At 40.2% G+C, this 23270-nt stretch overlaps 1 protein-coding gene and 2 long non-coding RNA genes across 6 annotated transcripts in view; 1 reads left to right on the top strand and 2 right to left on the bottom strand.

The window, feature by feature from the left end:
- The first annotated feature begins 6862 nt into the window (after positions 1-6862).
- On the top strand, positions 6863-7535 carry LOC139637652 (uncharacterized). The gene is made up of 3 exons (XR_011694657.1): positions 6863-6906; positions 6988-7079; positions 7431-7535. It is a non-coding gene; the product is annotated as an uncharacterized lncRNA (long non-coding RNA).
- Positions 7536-8106: 571 nt separating this feature from the next.
- LOC139637651 (uncharacterized) lies at positions 8107-12172 on the bottom strand. Of its 3 annotated transcripts, XR_011694656.1 has the most exons (4): positions 11819-12172; positions 11567-11686; positions 9340-9374; positions 8107-8727 (listed from the first exon to the last, which is right to left on the bottom strand). It is a non-coding gene; the product is annotated as an uncharacterized lncRNA (long non-coding RNA). The 3 variants fall into 3 exon arrangements; XR_011694655.1 differs by lacking the exon at positions 9340-9374 and having other exon boundaries at positions 8107-9279; positions 11819-12165; XR_011694654.1 differs by lacking the exon at positions 9340-9374 and having other exon boundaries at positions 8137-8727; positions 11819-12137.
- Positions 12173-17007: 4835 nt separating this feature from the next.
- tmem132e (transmembrane protein 132E) overlaps positions 17008-23270 on the bottom strand; it is a 359849-nt gene continuing 353586 nt past the window's right edge. For both annotated transcript variants that reach the window (XM_071505844.1, XM_071505843.1), the window contains one exon: positions 17008-21463. In XM_071505844.1, the coding sequence (XP_071361945.1) occupies positions 20393-21463 (1071 nt within the window). In that variant the 3' untranslated portion in view covers positions 17008-20392. The remainder of the gene's footprint in view (positions 21464-23270) is intronic.

Genomic DNA, 23270 nt, shown 5'->3' with positions numbered 1-23270 from the left:
AAATAGCCTCCTCCTGCCTTCCGTAGTAAAGCGAAATCGCAGTGTTCTTAGGGTAATGTAGTATACTGCTCCGAAGTTGTTGGATGGTTGTTTATTTTTTGTCTACCTTAGTAATCATTGACCATTTTGTTAATTTCATGTCGTTTTTGGGTCATTCTTTTTCTATTTCCTGTATTCCTCCTGTATTCCTCCGTGAAATACTAAAATAAATTTATAATTAAAAAGAAATACTGCACCACAGTCAGTAAAACCACCAGCACTAAAATAACAGATGGTTTTATTTTATTTATTTATTTTTTTACAGTGGTGCCTAGTCATCTGTAATCAGTGATTTGATTATGTCACTTCAATCACTGGCCTAGCAACTATGTCCAAACAAAACACACACACACACACACACACACACACACACACACACACACACACACAAAACCAAGAAAAACTGACAAAAAAAGTGGGGCACGGAAATGTGAAATAAAATACTATAGTACTATAAATAGCATGTTATACACACTTACAATTGTAACATATCTCCATTAATTGTTTATTCTCTCTTCAGCAGAATCATAAATGTTTCTAGATAGAGGTGTATATCATTTCTGTAAAGTTAAATTGAGCCAGTCATTCAGTGAGATAAGACTTCTTCCTTTTTTCAAGGTAATAAAGCCTTGCATAGAATGATCAGTCAGTTCAGAGTCTTAGGTCCTTCGGCAGATTAGTGACACTCAGAAAATCATCAGTAAAAAGGATTCTCAGGTTCACCTTGTCCCTTCTGCAAATATCAGTGTTATCTCAGGTGTGGAAATGGTGATGGCACTTTGGATGCTGAGGACACTTATCTTAAGAGAGACTTCTAACTGGATAATACAGTGGTCATAAACCCAGTAACGTGCTGATCCTCGCTAGCTCAAAAAGTCATTGACTTTGGCTCAGCTTGTCTCTCTGTCCGTGCTCTCTGGTTCAATCTCTGATCACTTTCATTGAGTTCAGCCTCTGCTGTCTGTGCTGTTTTCGAATTGGAGCCTTGTGAGGGGAGGGGGCTGTCCCATTAAGTTCTTCCATCAGCAGTCATCTCCTTGAGCAAGACACAAAGTAATGCCAGCCAATAATTTTTTTAAAAATTTACAATCCTTTGATCATTTTACTGCAACTAATCGTTTTCCTAATCTCCTATTCATAGATGGCTGTATTGCTTGTTCTGTTAAAGCACATTAAAATTTTTTACAAAATATATGCTTTATAAATATAGTTAGATTTATTTGATGTGATACCCTGTGGAAGGAAGAGAAAATGTGATTCTCTCAGGGATCAATAAAGAATCCTATAACAACCATTAATATGCTAATATAATTCCAGCAGAAAGAATCGTGTTAGAGCTACAGATAAAGGGCTGATCCTGTGTTAATCATCTGACTATGCCTGCATGTATGAGTAGTGAAGTTCTGCTTTGTGATGTGGAGTTTTGAATAAAATCCAGCTGCTCTGTACTCTCCATTATTCTGAGAAGTTATTCCTGTTTCCACTCCTGTGAGAACATAAAATGACACAAAAATATAATTAGCAGAGTTGGTCCTACTTCACCCTTCATAATATCTGAAATGGTTTGTAAAATAAGGTAAAGGTGCAGGGAGGAACTTTGTACCAAAGCCTTAGATTATGGACATAAGTTCCTACATTCACTTTTTCACATTTCTCATGTGAAGGTGAGATGATCTGCAGGAAAAAATTAACTAAAAAACTATCCCCCAATCATGATGTTCCTGAAAAAAAACACAAAACAAAAACACACGTCCACATATACAGTAACAGCGTTCTCTGGTCCATTTGGAGATGTAAAAAACACATGTGCCAGTAACGGCAGTAGAAAAAAAAAGAAAGGGCTGAGATGAGTCATCCCCATTTACCTTCTTCTCAACAAGCTCAGTATGAACTTATGTGCACATCAAAACAGGGCAAATCGGGACTGTTGACACGGTCATTAACAGAGTGAAAGGTTGTTGTGCTGGCTATTTTGTGAAGCCCATTTTCCTGGCTTCACTGTAGGTGCTTTTAATGACTTTGAGGCAAATGTCAGTCACACAAAGTGTTAGTGAGTGCTGGAAATCATGTGGCAATGTATTCCTGGTTTGAATCAAAGTCAAAACTTTCTAACACAATGGAATCGCTTGTCAAAGTCATTAACTTCAGGCACAAAGACAGACACAGAGATGAAAATCCTGACAAAGACTGATCTCAGCAGGTGCATTCACAGACCCTCTGGGCTTCAGGTCGATAAGTGAAGTGGCAGCACCACCTCTCCTCTTTAGTGGGTGGAGATTAATAATGCATGCTGCATCTTGAAAAAAAAGACGGACGACCCTGTGATCTGTCATATCAACCCTGAAGAGTAAACAATGGCTGAGTCCCTATTCCACCCAATGTAGGCAACGCTGCCAAAGTCAGCCTCACTAACACAGAACTTCTTTTTGGAAACATAACATACACCACAGCTATTCCAGTCAACACATTTCAACCTAATTTCACACAGATTGGCGTCTGAGGTAGCGTCAGGTACCATTAGCAGAAAACCTACAAATGAGATTTTTTTTTGAAGAAGAAATGGTGTCAAATCTCTCTTGTGGAACACCAGATACTTATCACTGCCAAGACTCTGTGAAACTGTGCTTCAGAAGCCAAATGCCAATTACAGGCTGAAAGTTTTCTGCACATCTTGATTCACTTTCTTTGAAGCCTGAAATACAAGTAAGAAATCTTGGTGTTATTATTGACTCCCATTTAAATTTGAACTCCCTCATAGAGTCTGTGACAAAATCAGCAAATTATTGTCTTAAAAAATATATGGCAAGAATCACTGGATACATGTCTAAACCAGATCTAGAGAGGGTTCCAGGAGGGTTTGACTACTTTAATAGTCTTTTCTCAGGCCTTGACAGAAAAGCATGTAGCATGTAGGCAGCTACAGCTCATTCAGAAAACAAACTACTGCTAGAGTTATAAAAGAAAATACCCTGAACACCAGATTTCCACAGTGGCTACCAGACTCTCAAAAAATTAACCCAAAATATTCTTTCTTGTCTATAAATCACTTACTAGTTTCTTTGCTTCCACACTGTAAAACTTCTAGACCTCTTAGGTCATCAGGGACCAGTCTGCTAGGTGATAATAGGATTAGAATAAAACAGGATGGAGCTGCATTGACTCACTATGCTGGAGTAAACAACTTAGATGTGCTGCAACTCTGGATAATTTTATAAGCAGGCTAAAGACTCAGAGATAATTGCACTCTGATTCTTAATGCACACTGACATTTTATGGATTGCTTTGTCTTGATGCATTTTACACTTCTTAATCTTTATATTTTTCTAGGCTCTGTTCTTTTTATCTATTGCCTTATCTATTGAATTGCCTCTGTGTATGAAATGTGCTGTATCAATAAATTAGCCTTTTATTTTGGCAGCTGCACTGTTAATTTGTCCTCATAAGAAAAACCTTTTTTGGCCTGGTTAGACTTTGAGCTACGGTTACACTCAGAAGCCTCTTGAAGAGATTTCTTCTAGAAACCCTAGTTAAGGACACACAACTAGGTGTGATGGTGGTTAAAACACACTCACTGTAAACTCTGTAAACTCTAAGTTTGACCTGATTATGGTGTTTGATGAAAAGTTTGCAAAGACCATGAAAGTCTGCACCAGATGACATGATGATCCATTCAACAGATGTCAAGACATTTGACCACAAATGTCAACCTGCTGGTGCTGCTGGGAGGAAAAGTCACTACAGTTGTTAGGATTCATCCTCTAAGGAGCATTAATGTCTGGACCAATGTTTGTGAGAGTCAATCTCACGGATGTAGAGATATTTAAATGGATAAGTGGAAGTTTTGACCTGCAGGTCGGATGTGAACGACCTCTTTGATCTTTCTTTGTCTGTCCACTGGCTCCTGGTCGATGACTTTGATTTTTTCACAGTCAAAGCTGTGACCTGTCTTGGTCTGATGTTCCCAGACTGCTGATGTTTTCCGCTCTCCTTTCAGTCTCTTGTCTACGCTGATCTAATGCCAAAGACAGTCCTTGTTGGGGTTGGAAAGGTCAAAATGCAGATGTTTTTTTAAACTCAGTGCATGATGCCGCCGAGGTTGTTCCTGTTAGAGGAAGCATGCAGTATTATTGAGACATCCGTTTCCATTATGGCCTCAGATCAATGCAAGAGAAGATGAAAAACCATAAAATGTCAGTCTAACAGTTCCTATGAGGGACATCATGTTCTCCTCCTGTAATAGTAAAGACTTAGACATACTATGGTTATTAGGTGACACATGACCTTAGAGACATGAAAGTGGCTTAACATACAGTTCTCTAAACAGTCAACCCTGTCTCCTAGAAATGATACACAACTAATTTGCAACAGCAAAGTGAACATAAATGCAACCAGCCTACGTTTTCCCTGAGCATAATGATATGTTAATAATTTACATTTACAGTCAACGTATCTGATCTTGCAGTGCAACATCTACTTGTAGTGTTACAACATTATTAAACTTTTTCATGGTTCTGTTTAGACCCTCACAGCACGAGGTTAATGTGAGGGAAAGATTGTGGTCTGGCTTAATTCAGAAAGTTTCACAGTGACTTCAGACAAAATGTTTGTAGTTTACCCAAAACCACGATGTTGTCCTAACGAGCCACTCAGTGATTGTGTTGCCACCAAAGCTTCACTGGGAAAAAAGTTAAGTATTATATGAATGTAATTTCTAAGAAAGTTGAAATAGTTTAGGGATTTGTTCATTATATCATTTTAACATAGGGTTGGTTGATCTCACCAGTTGTATGACAGAACGAAACAGAAGGTCGTTCTTTCCAGCTGCAATGATTTAATGATTTTAATATCTTCACTTTTCAACATCTTATTTATATTTATTGTGTATTATCCTTATTTGTTGTGTATTTATATGATTGGCTGCTGTGACAATTTTATTCCCTCCCTCCCCCGGGATTAATAAAGTATATCTCTCTATCTATCTGTCTGTCTAATTATAAATCCTGCCATCCACTACAAGAAAGTTTCAACTGGTCCTGGTGAGATAATTGAGTAGTTGCCACAATAAAATAAACGATTAATTAAATGATTAAATTTGTTCTCATGTGTGGAAACTCACAACAAGCTGCAACAACACAGCTCAATGGAAAATGATTATCATAACAATCCAGTGTTTTCTGTTGCAGCCACTACAAAAAAAAAAAAACAAAAACCAAAAACCACATGGCAGTTTAAAGTTTTAATGAATAAACATTTCTGCATTCATCACACGGCTCTTTTGAGGGTCTTATCTCAGGGATTGAGTTTTGTGGGTTGTGAGCTAACTTTGCTTATTGTTTGCACCCTCCTAAGCAGCACTCATCACCATGGTAACTAAGCTCCACTGGTCCCTGCCAGCATATATTCAGGCTGTGAGGCCTTAATACATGAAAAATCTCGATGTTCGCTGGACCCTGTGGTCATTTTAAAACAACCCCCTTTATTGCACTGATTTCGTCTCACGTTCAAAACAAATGAGACAAGTAATAAAAAGACGTGTACAGTGGGATTGTAGGGAATTAACAGATGGTGAAAGAACTGGTCTCAAGGCGGTGCTGGTCACTGAGCAGTCCAGCCTGCTGTGATGATTTATTATAGTCAACATATAATGAATGTTTGTAGCGTGTCCAGGCCATTTGCCCACTAAAGATGGTCTCTTTAAGCACGAGGTAGCCTTCACTGTTTGATGATAGTTATCAATAATGAATTAAATTGACTACTGCATATTAAGAAGGCTGAAATTATTCATTGGGTTCCCTAGAGTGATTAATGTAGTAGAATGTGCCCATAGTCCATCACCTCAGCAGGAGACTGTCTCTTTCACAGGCCATGAAAATGACTCCACTTGGTAATAATAATAATAATAATGAGTCCTGCTCATTATGTTAGTTTAGTTCTGTTGAGACAAAAACACACGTGTGGTTATCTGTTTCTTTCCTGTAGCTGTACTTATTGTTGGGAAATTATACGTTGCTTATAAAAACATGCATCCATCTTAAATTTGGTGGTTTTCAGATGAAATGAGGGATTACATGCTGCACTGTGGTTTCAGAAGATTCTGGTTTTTGTTGCCTTGGGCTGAAATAAACTCTTTCAAAACCCACTGGATTATCTCAGAAATGTATTGTCACTGAGCTTAAAAGAATTTCTGAAAAGTTGAATTTTGGAGACAGTGGCAACATTATTATATGACTCATAAACATTTAATGTTTAAGTCTTTGCTCAGTAGTTTCCGGAGCTTTTACTTAAGTAAAAATACTCCACCAGAACAATAATACACTCCATTAGTCCTTACTGCAAAATGGCCTCTATGACCGATTCACATACTGTAGATCACATTGTGATTTATGTTCATACTGATGTAAGAAAGAAAGAAAAAGAATTGAGTTGAGTTACACACTGGCGAGTTAATTTGTAGCTCTTGTATTAAAAGTTGTTAAATATTAAAAGTAGCAATAATTAATTGTATAAAAGTAATGGAGCAAAAAGTGGATTATGATCATATGATTCTTTCAGCATTGTGACAACATAGATCAATACTGAATTCATACACTCATCTAGAGTTGCCCATGTTGCACATGTAGTGAAAACCTGCTCATCATTGTTTCACAAAACACAAAGTGACAAAGTCTGCAAATGGTTCGACAGAACACACAGGACCCGACACAGGAGACCACTGCTCACTGTGACTGCTGCCGGTACACACCTGTGGGTCGTATCCAGGGGGGAGGGACAAGCCACCTGTATTGTTGAAGTTGGAGAACTTGTTGAACATAAAGGAGATGGAGGTAGGTACATGGCAGAAGAGAGGTCACCAACAGGAGGAACTCGGTCTGTATCTGAACACTGACCTATAACCTGCAAACTACTGAATGATCACATTTTGACAGAGCATTTTTATTTTAACCCTAGCTCTCACTGCACTGGTCACATGACGGGGAAAAGGACGTTGGTTAACTGTTGGAGTTAACCATAAAGAAGAAAAATGGAAAGTCAAGCCACAGGTTTTATTTTATTTTGTAAAATTAAGCAGTTTACAATAACTTTTCAAAAGCTCTCTGTAGTTATTATTCATTACAGGTGTTATTTTCCTTGAAATGATAAAAGAACATACAGTTATTATATTATTATATAGAGAAGGCTCCTCTTTGAATTTTAATTAAATATTAATAATTTAATTGGGGTAGAGTTTATGTGTCTGTCGAAGCATCATAACCAGCGTGTTCTGAGACAGTTTTGAATTCACTTTGAAACCGAATGGGCCTTCTTCCTATAGCTGGAGATGAATCATTTATGAAGTATAAATTATATAAGATGCGTCTCTGATGGTCATGTAACATGATGTGTTCCCTCAGTATGTACAGCAGCACGTGGTGGTGAGCTGTGACCTACAAGCAGGATCAAGCTCTGTCCTCTCTTGTCTCTTTAACTCTACCCCCTGGAATCTCAGGCAGCCGAAGTGTGCTCCTGTGCCGGCTGCATCCTTGGCTCCCCTGCAGCCTCTGACACTGCCGGGTACACAAACTCAGATTCTCCAGTAAGTGGGGAAAAAAGAAAAAATATATATATCATAAAAGATTAACGTCTGAATGGACATATTTACCTTTTGAAATTGAATTGGATGATTCAATAATGCCTGGTCCTGACATTAACTGCTCGCTTTCAAAATAAAATCACCACACTATAGCAGAGAGTATCCCTAATGAATAATGGATCCCTGAAAAACAAGTTCCTCACAGCAGAAACAAACTCTATGGCCTGTTAGATTTACCCTGGTATCTACAGAATTATCCTCATGTCCTACTTGATGTCACTTTCAGGAGAGGTCTGTAATGTGTTAATTATGTATGATTATCTATGCTACACCTCATTATCCTTTGTGTAGTTAGACTTAGGATAATTATCAGCCTGAAAAAGGCGTCTTAATCATTTATTCCTACAAATTTCAGTGGTTGATAAAAATTAATACCTATCCATATTTTATGTTTGACATTACTTTTAATTACATTTGGATAAGCAAGTAAACATCGACCTTTATTTTATTCACCAAAAACAGACAGGTGTCACCTTGAGTGTGACAGCAGCCCTGTGGATGTGGACGGTGCATCACGTAGTACAGGATGACTCCACAGTTTTGCTTCAATAAAGGAAACAGCTGCCCAACTGCCAGTATGTAGTTTATATAGCTACAGTATATTCACAATTTGTTGAATGCCACAGAAAATATGACACTATGAGATGAGTTAAAACATTTGTTTGCTAGACAATGGAAGGAAATGTGATTTGGCATCAAAGAAATCCTTGTTCATCATATCTCTAACTTAATGGCATCCATTATACACAAATTTGTCACGTCGAACATGTAATGTGGATTTACAAACATACACTTTCTTTGTTACGGGTGAGGGTGTATTTGCTTTCTTTGCAGCTGCTTCTTCTAGGTCAGACTCTTCGCGATGATCAAGTTGAACACGCTGGCTGAGAAAAATGCTCGGGGTTATCATCCTCTTGCAGAGGCCTCGCTGCCGATGGACCCTGACAAGATGTTGACTCCCACTGAGACTGTGAACCCTCCCTTTCTGTGCCATTTAAGGGAGCCTGCCAACAGTTCCTATAAAGTCTGTCTGTGGGTGTGTGCCTTCTTGTCCTTCCCTGTCTCATAATAAAAGATATCATTGGTTGTATCAATTACATATAAGGCTGTTATCAATTTGTGCTGCAGAGGTGGCAGCATGATATCAAAAAAGTAACTTCAAAGTTGCTAACTTTACCTCAGTTTCATTTAACTTTTTCATTTATGAATTTCAATCCAACCATAATCTACAGGAGGAATTGCTTCACATAAATAGATTGCATTCAGATGATCAAACTGGTGGGTTCAGTGCCATGCTTGCTGCTTGTGATAACCACAATTCATGACACCAAGTGGGTGCCCGTGCAGACTTCCAACATGACGTGAACGCATCGTGAGCCCAGCTCCAACATCAAAGCGGGCTGAGCTTCCCAGGCCTGCTGTGAAGGTGGCAATGGACTAAAAACACATTTTCACCGTCTGAGACGCATTTGCATATCATTACACGGAGATCGCTGCATGGTCCAATCAGAAATGATTTTTGAAAGCTGGGTTTTTTTCCTGGCACCCTACATGAAGTGAAGTATGGCCAGCTAGCAGCAGCAGCAGCAGCAGGAAGGCAAACTGTGGCCCTGCAGAGTTTAACAACAGTCAGCTGTTATTGTCTTTCTGGTATTTCAAAAGTAACTCACAGACCAACATCCACACGGGGAGTGATGAACAAGATCTGAAAAGAAAACAGAAAAACAGAGGGACCTCACACAGCAAAAGTCTGAATATGTTCCTCATTCACCAGCAGCACACATCAAGCCTGTGGGAGCTGCTAGGAACCTTCATGCCTGTGGTGACATAACCTGGCCCCGGTCGCTGTTGTTTGGTTAGTGTCTCCTCAGAGGGCCCCACCACATGCAGGTGAGCTGCACACCAACACACCATCTCGCACACAATGATGCGTCAGTCAATAGAAGGGAAAAAAAAAAAAAAAGCAATGTTCTTCAGCTTTGACTTTTATTTCCTGAGAGCCATGCCAAGAGCCAAACAGGCTCCCACACATGTTCTCCGTGCCTGGGGGATCACAAAGAAACGCCCTCGAACTGAGCCACTCTGGATGGATGTCAGGATGTGATGGCATGAGCTGTCCACAACTATTGTTGCTGTGCACACATTAAACTTCAATAAATAATAACTGAACTGTGTCCTCCAAGTCATGATTTCAGGCCTTATCGGACAAGACAAGATGACAATTTTGTGTTTGGGTAGGAAAAGTTGAATTTTTCATTGGGCACTTGTGTTCATTAAACATGTATGATTATTTGGTGTGTTTGCTGTCTGGAAGTCCACACTGTAGTGTCAGCACAAAGGAGCCATCAAAAAGAAGGAAAAGCTGCTGATACAAAGGCTTGAAAAACAAATCTATGATCCTTTTAGTGTCTATCTTATGATTTTTTAATATATGAGGGCATACATCACACCCCAGAAAACCTTGAAAGAGTAATTACAAGGAAAAAAGCTTCTGAAAGGCTAGCCTGCCTTCCCTTCAATTTTCTAGACCTTCACTGACCAAGGTTGAAGATGGGACATGCTTACAAAGGCACACCTTGAGCCTAAATAAAACTTTAAACTGCTGTCTTGCCAGCCATGATGAATAATGGTTTTGTTGTCCTTGGCTGCAAAAGCATGTTCCCCCAGAAAACAAAAAAAGCGTCCAGATAGCCAGACAGCGCCTCTGATGAAAAAGGAAAACTCATGCTGGAATTATGTGAGTTGAGCAGTGGGAGGACGCATTGCTGCGGTGAACGCTCGCCAAACACTCCACAGCAGCTACTGATTACACAGCATTTCAAGCGGTGAATTATGATAGTTTGGACAGGACGGCCGCTGGCACAGCACATTGACCTGGCTAATAGTTGTCAACACGTGTCAGTGAAGGCAGCTTGTTTTGATGCTGCCCCCTTATTGGCAAGCCCTCCCTGTGTTTGAGCATTTACTCATCCAACAAATTAATTTTCTTCCCCAAAATGCAATGCCACTGTGTCAAAGCTGCAGAAAAGATCAAATTCAATCCAATTTTTCCACACTGTCTATATTTGGTTCTGAATGTGTAAAAATCTAGTGAGATAGAGGGACCACATTTCCAAACCCCCAAAATGCAGCCTTTACACGTACTGTACGTTCATGCACACACAAGAGTTGTTTTCATCAGGAAGTGGAACATTTATTTCAGCACCTAGCACATCTACAGAGCACACCTTTAAATACCGCGGACGCCATGCATGCAGCATTTTCCTTGGCGGTTACCTTACGAAGGAAGGAGTTAGCCTCCTGCAGCTCTTTAGAGGAGACCTGCCTCTTTAGCATGACGGCTAACCATTAGCATACTTGACAGGTTCTCTCAGAAAGTGCTGCCCATCTGCACACCTGTTCTGACTCTGCTAATCACCCCGCCCACCTCACCTGTCTGTCATCTCCAATCAGCCACTGCCTATGGTGCTATAACTCATCAGCTAACAGCAGCCTCAACAAGTCACAGACTGACTGACTGACACACAAACAGACCAATCAGTGTTGAATTCAGACCCATGGTGCATTGTGGTTTTATATTGGGTTAGATAATAATGAGGAGGACAGAACATGATAACATGAACATGATATATCTTGGTAAAAGTGGAACAATTTGGTAGTGAACATTGTAAACTGGGATATTTTGGTGTTTTACAGATATTTGTCAGGCCTTGTACCCACCTTGAAACTAGAACAATCAGGGTTCATCGTACCAGAGGCTAGGCTACAAGCTAGAGACCAACTTCATGTAGTCAAGGTCATCCTTTACCCAGCATCACCAAAACTTATCCTCAAAAGCTCGCTAATCCTCCTCTGCGTTTTGCATAAACTGAAAATAGGATGTAGTTTTTACAATACCTGGCATGTACGGTTGTTGTGGAGGCTAGGCTAAGAAAAGGCTTATGCTAATTTGGTCCTCAATTGCAATCCCTTTGTAGGACAGAAGGTCTGGAGTATCCGCAGCAACTGGAGCAGCATCTAAAAAAAGACCAAATCGGTTATTTTCTTCCATCTTTTGAGCCTTTTTATCAGCTAAAATGAAGGGTCACACAAACATCGCAGCATCTGTCTGAAGAGAAACAAGAAAAAGGAGAGTTAATCCTCCACGACCTGAGATCAGTTAGGTGTATGGCCCTCAGATGGGAGGCCAGCGTAAGGCACAGCCTTATCGAAGCTGCTCGCTGCCATTTCTCAGTCCCTCGTGTCACGTCAGCTAACCAGCCTCCGGTCTCTCGTGCTGCCCCGCTCCGGACCTGACCTCCCTCCTGTTTCCCTCCCGTGCAGTCACCTGGCTTTCCCTGCTCATCTGCACACCTGTTCTAACTCTGCCAATCGTCCTCTTCACCTGTCTCTCATCTGCAGTCGGCCATGGACTTGAACACCTGCCCCCAGCTCACAGTCATTTTCAGTTTGTCTTGGTGTCGTTCCTGTGTTCATGTGTACATTTGAGTCTCACTATTAAAGCACTTCCCTGTCCCTGCCTGTCTGTCTATGTGGTGTTTAGAAAGAAAGCGGCACATACAAATGTATGTAAACAATAAGATAGAATAAAATCTTTAGAAATCTTTTACACTCATCTAAAAAAATGTAAATGTCAGTGTTTTGAAAAAGGAAGAAACAGTAGCTTTATGAATCAGTTTGTCCGAGCCTGAGCAAATATGGTCAAATCAACTGACCCTTTATTAACAGTACTTTGACAGAACTACATATTTTCTCACTTGCCTCTAGTGGCATCAGGCTCTGCAAATACTTTTGGTTTATTTGACATCTGGTGGCTCCTCAGTGTGATGCAACCTCTTTCACAACAGTCATTCTTAAAGCGGGAGAAAAACTTCCTGCATCTATCTGGTGAGGCAGGAAGAGTGGATCCAAAGTGACAATCAATCAAAGTGTGCAAGATTTTTTGATTTTGACATTTCAAAGCAGGAAAAGCAACATTTAATTATCATAACTGACTTTTTTAATGATACCTGTGTTTTTCCTGCTATGACGTGTCAGACTGACTGTTGTGATCAAGGTCTCTGGGATTTCTGCTACACGTCAGGTGAAAGGGATTTTTCTTTGTGGTGCTCACAGAATTGAAAAATGACACTTAAGAAATACAACAACAACAACAACAGTGAATTTCAGAAACATTGTCATGGGATCAGGTCGATCCACAGAACTCGCTGTAACAGTTTTAATAGGAAATAGTTCATACTGACGAAACAGCAGCTATGAACACTGTGCACAGTGAGGGCGGTGGGACGCTGTTTTTTGAAAACTGTCAATTATAATATTACTTTCATTATGGATCAAAGTATGTTTCTGGTTTTTGAGAATTATGTCTTCAGGAGGAAACAATGGGCTTGGGCCTGAGTGCCACAGTTGTGGGAGGGAAATTGAAAAGTAGTAAGAGACAGAACAAAACACTGTTGGCTAAAATAAATGTTGAATATATTGCCATCCCAACCCCTTTGCCTTTATGTGAGCACCACAAAAAAATCCCATTCACCTGCATTGTATTGGAATGGAGGCAGGACATTGCTATGGATCTTTAGTAATATTCAGTTAATGTGATTCTAACCACACTGCAGGAGTTACAGTCGTGATCTTTATTGCACTCAAGAAGTTGAAAAAATGTTGAAATGTACTTTTTTAGGCATATAAACTTCCCCCGACCTGCCTGTCTACTTCTATTTCAGGTGGAGATTTCTTCCCTTATCTCTCCAGAGAAGCAGCTTTAAGTTACAAGGATATATATATATATGTGTGTGTGTGTGTGTGTGTGTGTGTGTGTGTGTGTGTGAGAAGAACACAGCTACAGCAAGATTTTTACCAGTCACATAAAGAGTTGTAGCCCTTACCTACAATGCAACTTGTCTCGTCTCAGCGTTGCATTCTGGTCTATGGAGGCAGCTGTCAGTGTGAGGCTGTTATCTCTCCCTCTCCTATGATGGATTTCTCCCCGTATGATTGCCGAACGCCTGTGAAAATGGCGAGTCTAGAAAGGAGCCTCTCTCTTTGATTCGGAGAGCCTGACACCGAAACCTGACATTTACTGTTGATGTTTCATATAGTTAAAGATGTTTCTGCTGTCAGGCTTCATTGTGGCTGCTCTGGAAATATCTTGACACGAGATCACAGGCTCCATGACTGGCCTGTTATCCACTGGAATAATATAAAAACATAACAAAACATAAAAATGGGACAAGAAATGTTAGCACCAGCTGCTGTGGGTGTAGGTTTTTTTTTTTTTACCTTTAGGCTTCAGTATTCCATGTATAAGATTTATCAAATGTATGGCTGTGATTAAATTTCAGTCCAGGCATTGAAGTACTGTATTTTTTCTTTCACTTGAAACGTACAGCTTTTCTCAAGCAGTGGGGCCCCTCCTAAGCGGTTCGATGTGAATACTGGTTTGAAGGAGCCCCACTGCAGAAGTGACCCTTTATTACAGGTTAGATAAGGCATAAATGGCTGGTATGCTCGCTGAGGGCCCGCAGATAGATTCACTCGGAGTCACCCCTGCACTCCACATTGAAACAAATTACCACTGGGCTGGATCTATTCGACTGCTGAAATGCCACTGACACCAAGCATCAGAAAAATAATATGTTAAACCAAAGAAGTTATTACTGAGGCGCACTTGTACTGTTTCTCTGAGCATCAAATGTGCAATTAAATGGATCAGCTAAAGCAGATTACCAGCAGAGTATGAAATGGCAAAATGGCATGAATGCATGCTTTGCCATGTACATATGCCAAACACAACACATTCATTAACCTGAAGTGCATGCCATTAAAACATGGGTCATAGTATCTGAAATTAATTTACCATTTGCTTTTCAAGGACATAGGAGCTGTAACTGTACGGACACTGTCAATAGAAACTAGCCTATTGGTGGTGTTCAGCCTGAAGCCCATTGGTTCCGACTGAAGACCGTTTGGCGTCCTCAGGGACATTTTTGTCCTTTTCATTTTTGATTAAAAAAAAAAAATCATTTTGGCTGTGTAAATGCTAACAGCATAAATTAGTCCAAGGATGTGTTTTGTTTGAGTAACTTTGAAATTTCAACCTCAGCTCCTGTTATATGTCTATAACACACTATGTACAAAAAATAGCACCAATAGTGCTATCAAGGATTAAAAACAAGCCGCAATTATACAGTGTCATTGTTTAAAAAAGGCAAAATAATTTTCCTTAAACAGCTGGGAACTGTATTTGTTAGTAAACGTCACTCAAACATCAGTAAATAGTGTATTCACTTGGCTCTATTTTCAGCTGCAGATACTGAGTATTTCCCTAAAGCTACGGTTTATGTGGGACTGACTCAGAATTCACTGCAGTGTCCATTTTCATCATAATTAACATGTGACATGTTCTTTTGTTGCAGTTTTAATAGTTTAATAGTTGGGACTTGGTCTTAGGATCAATTTATAGTTTTTTCATTAGATTTGTTGACCATGAGAATACTGATATGACCAGAGTTCATTTTTTAAGACCAGGAACATGTTTGGAAAGACTGAGGACCTTGTGCAGCTTCGACAACAGGTGACTACACAGTCTTTATTGTAGTTTGCAATTAACTATTAGTTTTTGGTCTTAGTGGAAAACAGCTAGTATTTGATTTGTGTGGTTGCACATGAAAATGAAATCAATTCCCATTGAAACTTTGAATATATTTAATATTTGCATGATTCTCCATGGAGTTAAACATCTATATTGTTGCACTGTGATCTTTAGATACTAGAGTGTGTGTAAAGATTTGCCATGATCACATGGTAGTAGTAGGAATACTTGTGGCTATACTTAGATATACATTCTTTATATATATATATATATATATATATATATATATATATTATTGATTAAAAAGAGGTGGTTCAGCAAGAGGCAGGGGTTTAATACATCACTGCACTGCCCTGCACTGTATGGAGGAGGCTTACAGTAGCTGCTGACAGGAGCTACAGTGTTGAGGCCACTGCTTGCAGAGCACAGCACCTCCAGCACTTCGGATCAAACATACAATTGGATACAACTTGGCAGCAACTTGCTGGCATGGTTGTCTTTTCTGTGTAGAAATGGTTTTACTTTGTGTAAGAGGCCTTTTGAATCCATTATGGGTATTTCTATTACATTTATTGTACAAACACAGTAGTATTTTCCTGTAATATTTCCTCTCACCATTAAAGTTTGTCAAGTCACTTTGGACTTACACACCGTTCACTTTTGAATTTAGCCTTTATAAAGCTTGTTCTGGTTTGTATGTAATAATAAGACAAAAAAGGAATAAATGCTTATATTCTTCTAACATTTGAATTCCATACTATCACATGGATCTCAAGACGTTATAAAAATATAATCCTACAGTTGTTGCCATAAAATAATAAAAATAATGTATATAATTTTATAGTCAACATCTTTCCAAATTCATTTCCAGTTTATTACACAAGCATTGGCTATTAGATATCAGCATCTGTCCCCACTGTCCTATGGACATACTTACTCTCTCCATATGACCTGTGTGGCTTACCTGAGTTCATAAGACTTTGATCTCAGCTGCCCGAATGACGAGAACTAAGAGAGTAAATGCTCCAGGCTTCAAAAAACACCTCCAAGTATAGATTAATGTGGACGAGAGTTGCAGGATGAGTAGAGAAGCACTACCTTAGGCTTGTATACCAATGCCTCTGCAGGATGTTTATGCTGCTGCTGCAGGAACTGCCAGTGAACATGATGGGAGGGCTTCAGACTCACCACAGCAAGGGGTGAACAGCAGTGATCCATGGACTTCAAACACTGGTAGGTCTCAAGCCAGGATCTGATCAGCCCTGGCAGGGACACATGCATGGGCGAAGGTGTCAGATGTGAGCTACATACTGCGGAGTTACAATTCAGAGAAATAAAGCACTCTTAAATAATCAGCCTCCTCTTTTGTCTTGACTTCCTTCTCACTGAATTTGCCAGCGATCCATAATGTAAAATAGGCTTGTTTAAATATCTGTGAACACGTTGGAGTTAAAATAAGATATAAATAAGACATAAATTGCAGAATTATACAACCATTACCTCTATATATTGTATAAATGAAACATGTTTGAGGTTTTTGTACCAATCCTCTTGTGAGGCATTAAGTGCCCAATGAGCCAAACTCCTTCAAGGTCAGAGTGTTCCCTCCTCTGTGAGGCTGCAGAGGCTGAATCCCACATGTAGTCGACATCATGCCGAAGCAAAAAAGATGTTTGAAAAATACATAAAACATTCCCATTCCTGTTTAGACTTCAACTCTGGTAAATGAAATAAAAATGACAAATCATTTGTGTATTGCATTTTCTTTAGTACTTTACATATAACGGGAAAATACAGGGGTTTGTTTTCAAGAGAATACAGGAAATTCAACAGTGCTCTATACATTAACATATTATAGTCAGTGTGGTAGTTACCTGGCACAGCCAACTGAGTTGTGCACAGTTTTCCATGGGGGGTAGGAAAATACAATTCAAGATCTTCAATTACATGATGTCAGAAGATTTAGTTTCTATTAGCAGCTTGAAGAAAATATAAAATGACTGTCACACTGTGCACCGTTACCAGAGCAGCATTACAAAAAAGACAGAATTTACAGAGGGATGAAAGTAGGATGTAAAAAAAAAAAAAGATCTAAAAGTAAAAATGTTTTTGAGATGTACCATGTGCAACATATTTTCCATACTGTGGGAGTAAATTAGTGGCAAACAAAATGGAAATTGTAAAGTGTGTGAAGCTGCTATTAGATACTTAATCTGTTATAGTCACCAGATTGGGGCGATGACATTAACGTTAAACACAAAACAGCCAGCTTTAGTTAAAGAAATCCTACATTCATCCTGAGACACCATCGATTAAAGTTACAACTGAAACGCTTCCAGCTGGCTGCTGCTGTTCTCGATTTCATGGCAGATCATGTTGATGCTGTGGCTGAAGGACGGGCTTGGACTGTCAAAAATAACATCTCATCTCCTTTTTCAGATGTTAACACAGATTGAACATTATTATACAGTAGAATCAGGTCATTATTCATTTCAACCACGTGGAACATAGAGAGGGCATGCAGTAAACCAAATCCTTAAAGTCCCAATCCAGGATTCTATCAGTATATCAAATGTGGATCTATATACATGTAGAATATTGAAAAGTATGGTTTACTGATGGAAAATAATCTCATGGCAACCTTAGTCGAAGGTGAAAATTAAAGCCTGTTTTGCTCCAGTATTTACAATGTTGCTGTGAAGAAGCCATTTCCATCTTCAGATCACATTCAACAGTTGCGTTCAGCTGTGACATAATGTCAGTCGATGAATGTGTCTCTATGTTTTTGTCCCGTTTGAAGCTGGTATTTGTATAACAGCACTGCCACAAGGAGAACAATTCTGGATTGGGTCTTTAATAAGGCTGCAGGGGCTGAAAAGCAGGTAGGATGGCAACAAAATGTACAGTTTGAGTGAAACAGAGCTTGAGCTCATTATCACCACAGAGGGAACAAGCAACATTAGTTTTCTCATAGGATCACCAAAAATCTGTCAGTCAGTTAACATAAAGTAAAAATCCAAGCCCTTAGATGCAATAGAGAATTAAAGGAAAGTGACATGGAAACTAATTTTTATCTCATAGTTGCTTCATTAGTCCTGAAAAAGAAAAAAAAAAAACTTGTTTTATGTGAGATCAGAGCTGGAATAACATCAACCTTCATCTCCAGTCATCCACTCTACTACTAAAAAGCAAACACTACTCTAACAGGGCAACTGCAATTAAAAATACTATTAACTCTGCTTTCATCATGCTCTCAGTGACTACATGTCTGGCTGCCTCGCAATGTTTTGGTTGAAATCTCATTTGAGATATTTGATGCTCTTTCTAACCTCGCCAGATCTCTCCTCTTTTTTGTTTTTTTTTTTCGACTTTAGCGTAGTATTGTCAGCAAACCCTTAAAAGCTCAACACAGCAATTAACACTTCTGCACATGACAAACACTGGCTGTGTTGATTCCAATCCCTCTGAAACGCCAGTGAAGTCAATCAGCATCCTGAGATACCTTTACACGTTCTTTCAACCGCACCCACGGCGTCTACACAGCTCGAGTGCCTTTAACAACGCCGCTGTTTTCTTTGCCAGTAAGAGCTACTGGTCTCTGTCTATAAAGTTCAGACAAAGCAAAGTGTGACTCCCCCGGGTGAGTTCACGAGAACAAAATAGGGACAACATACACTACACAGCGTGTTTGAAAAACAGCATGACAACATGGGATGACCATGATTTAAATGACGAAGCAAAATCAATAAATTATCCCTTAATCTTCTTTATGGGATCTTAGAGGATCTTGTCTCGGTGAGAAAGTTTCCAACTAGTACATTATAAGTTTTTTTTTTAATTTTTTAATTTTAAGTTATTTTCCCAAAGGCTGGAGGCCAAAACTGGAGGAAGGTAAATAAATCATCAGAGGTTAAATCTGTTTCAATTCTGATGCATTGCAAATCCTCATGTTCAACAATCAAATGTGATACCAGTTTGTTAAGAAGCTACAGTTCTGTCGAGACGTTACTGAGGGGAACCTTCTACTCACCACAGGACTATCAAAATTTCAAGACATCGACCGGCCTTCCACTCCTCCTTTGCTTGGAGCACGTAACGAGTTGAACGTTCGTCCTGGAGGTGACGATACCATATATACATATACTAGAGAGGAATGTCTGCATGTAGGCCTGACATGGCATGCGTGTAATGCATGATAACATATTCACTCCTGTAGTGTGTATGAATGATTATATAATTACAATACAAACATTTACAAATTTGGAAAAAAAGTTGCTGATTGTGCCTCAAGATCCCCTTCCATGCAAAGACTGTCAGAGATCCTCACAATACACAAGCTCGTCTCTATTTATACCCCATGCCCGAGATCAGTCGTAGCATTTTACATAGTCGCTCTTTACTACACTGCCTCTAGCCATAGTGAGAAAACAGTGTGTCTGTTGACTGATATAAGAGGTGAACTGTGACCGTTTTGATAAGGCATTAGATTTGTTCAGGACCAGGAGGAATAGTAGTAGGGCACTGCTTTAGACTACCTATGAAATGTAGAAAAATGTAAGGAATGATAATGAGTACAAATCATGAATGTGCTGCACCAAGAACAACAATGAAACATGTTTTGCCATTAAAAGAATGCTTTTCCTACTTTGGCAAAAACAAAATGATTTTTTTTCAATGTAACTTTCACAAGAGTCTTTGACAGTTTTTTCGTTCATCAAAGGCCTCTTAGTTTGGAGTAGGTACAGTACTGCAGAGTCCCACTGAGCCAGCAAATACCACACCTCTTCTACACTCCTGTCCACGTCAGGCTTTCTCTAGAATCAGATCCTGAAAATAAGGTCTGGCCATGGCTCAGCTTCCAAGTGAAACATATTTCCTATAGCCATAATTTACAGATTTCTCCGGTGATTGAGATCCTCTGGTCAAGTCTTTGGCTTCCTGTCGTTCTCTTCTGTGTGAGCGTGTATTAGATTACAGCACTGTGCAAACTAAATGGAACAAACCCTAACCAAAACAACAGTTGGCCTTTTAGTCTGTGAAAATGTATCTTTCACTGAGGTGAAAAAGAGAAAAATAGAAAGGAACGGTTCTTTAGAAAGCTGAGAGCAGTGCTTCACACTGCACCTCTTATCTCAGGCTATTTCCTTTATTCTGCGCATGTAATCATGCAGTTCCTCTGGGTCTTGAAAGCCCATATCCTGGCAAACCCACTGAATGTCCTCTTCATCTGCAATGGGGATGGAGTTGTAGGGCAGCTCCTCTGTGGGAAGGGTGGTGAAGGTGGTAAACTTGACTCTCTTGCGCTTGGAGGTGGGTGAGCTGGCCTCCTCGCCGTTATCTTTCGTAGAGCCACCGGAGCTGCCATCACCCCGCCCATGTACCTGGCTTTGAACGCTAGTCTGGGAACTGCCACTGCTGTGGTGGTCCCCGTGACAGCAAGTCTGTACGCCCTCCAAAGGGTTACTGGGACTTTCTACCTGCTGTGGTGACAGATCACACTGGGCCCTCAGGGGCTGGCCATTTCCGAGGAACACCCAGTGGTGGGAATGGTCCATGTTGGCCTGACCCTCAGGTGGGATCCGCTTATGGCGGTATTTCAGCACAAAGACTATGCAGTTGATGAGAAAGACTAAGATGGCCAGGCAGAAGACTCCCAGTAAAGCGTACATGCCAATCTCAAGGTCGGTCATATTGCGAGGTGAATGCACAAAGTCGTCTTCCTCCTCTTCATCACTCTCAGTCGGCTGCTCCTGGTTGCTAATAGTGGGGAAATTAGTGTAATCAATGGGAACACTAGCTGGCTGCTCATTAGATGTCTCATAAGTTCTTCCATTGATGTTCGGATCAATGATTGGACGTCTGGTGACTGGGGCCAGCTCAATCTCGCCCTCAGTGGTTGCCTCTTCCTCAGAGTCTTCCTCTGGGCCAAAGCGGACCTTTACATAAACTGCAGCAGATGCGATGACGCTTTTGCGTTTAGTCTTCTGGCAGGCCTCACAGATTGTCATCTCTACCCGAACCGTCTCACCAGATCCCTCCCCTTCTGCCACCACCACAGGCCAGCGTTGCTGAGGCTCCTGGGATACTGACACAACTTTGTCATCCAGTGTGGAGGCATTAAGGTTGTAGTCTTTGGGATCAAAGTAAGTCAGAGTGGCAGCTGTGTTGTCACTGAAAAGCATCCAGACAGACAAACTGGCCTCCTGTCAGACAAAAAGAGAGAAATACAGTTTAGATGGTGAGTTTCTTTAACACCACAAAATAACTTTTGTTTACGTCCAAACTTCCCTGCTCTCACTGTAAAGTGTTGCAGATATTTGAATAATTGTTGGTACCACAACTCAAATGGTTGTCTGTTATTAACATTTAATCGCAAGGGTTGTTTGAAGTCTTTGATGTGTCTGAATGACCTGGAGAATCAGAAGTAGACTGAAAGCTTGGCCAGGAATGCTCATGGGAAAATAAGCTTCAGTAGATGTACTTGCCAAATGTTGGGTTTCCTGACTTGTAGTTCATGAGGAAAAAGTTTTACGAGATATTCTAAAAATCCAAAAGCTCTGCAAAACTTGGCAGTGCATGGAACAGATCCAAGAGCAACCGATGTGCCACATTGTCTCATGTAAATACAGAGAGAAAATTACCAATTCGTATCTGACTACCAGGCTGAAAACAGAATTGAAAGAGATTATTAGCAGGGGATTCGTCATTGTCTCAACAGAAAGTCTCAACATACTGAAAAGCCGCTGTGAATATCCTTAAAAAGTCTGAGAAACTTTATCATCCATTACAAGGTAATGAAAATTTGCCTTTAACTTTTCTGACCAACTTTTACAATTGTACTGGATTGATTGTTTTTACTTTATTGGACATTTTGTGCTAAGTGACTGAAAAACTTAAAAACCCTCCAGATGATGATGGATAATGGTTCTGCCAAGGCTGAACTGCTCTCTGTGCTTTACAAGAAGCATAAACTCCAAGTACAAACAGGTTCAACATGTCTTCAAACATGCTTCCAGTCGACCAGCAATGCTGCGGCACAGGTTGACTTTAAGTGCTGGTAATAACGTCTCGCCTATCATGATGAGAAACTGAGACTAACCTATAAAAGGGAAAAAAGGTATCAAGAGGGAACAGTCACATGTACTGTAGTAGCTTTAATCTCTGCAAGTAAACAACATGTTCCATTAATATCAAAGTAAAAAAAATGAAACGGTCAAAAAAGCTGTGGCTCTGCCTTGTGTTTATATCTCACCAAAGAATATTTCAATGGTTCAGATGCCATTCTTTCATGGTATTGACCATGATTTGAATATCTGTTCCCAACTGAGACTTTGAAGTCCTGGATTTGCGCCATCCCTAAATCTCCAGAGTGTTTGTGAACATCCGCAGGACCCTGTGCTCGGTACAAGCCTTGACACGCACACAGACGGCCTGCCTCTGATCTGCACACCAGCAAATCACTTTCAAGCACGGAGGAGGACGGGGTGGAAGGAACGGCTGCGTTGTCCTGAAGGCTACAACACAGCTCCGCTCTGCAGCACAGGCAGATAATGCACGGCAACAGCAGCGTGTGCTTCGAATGATGAGCTGTAGTCTGTCTCTTCCTGTTTGGTGTGTGATCTTCTTATTTAGTATTTTTATATCTCTCTTCAGTGTCGATACTCCCCCATGGAGATACCGGATGAAATGCCGCACGGTGGTTATCTGACAACATTCATCTGCTGCAGAGAAAACCGCAACACTGGCGTCCATGTAATCAAGGCAGCATTTGACAGTTGCCTTTATTCACAGCTTGTTCGAACAACAGCAACCAACCATTAGCAGAGCTGACCAAGAGAGAGGGAAAATGTTGTTTCTGAAACAAACTCTGACAGGTTTTGGCTTCTACTTTTTTTTGCTTCATTTTGCAAAGGACAGTTACACATCCTGTAATTTCAGGGCAAAAATCCCTTTGCTGTAGTTTGGGAGAAGACTTTGTTGCAGTGGTGCTCCACCAGGAGCCAAACCCCT

This window comes from Trachinotus anak, unplaced genomic scaffold, assembly GCF_046630095.1.
Source record: "Trachinotus anak isolate AG129_WGS33_773 ecotype Australia unplaced genomic scaffold, CSIRO_AGI_Tana_v1 ptg000020l, whole genome shotgun sequence".
Lineage (NCBI taxonomy): Eukaryota > Metazoa > Chordata > Actinopteri > Carangiformes > Carangidae > Trachinotus > Trachinotus anak.
Note: the sequence above shows the minus strand (reverse complement) of the source record. Positions and strands in the feature narration are given on the sequence as shown.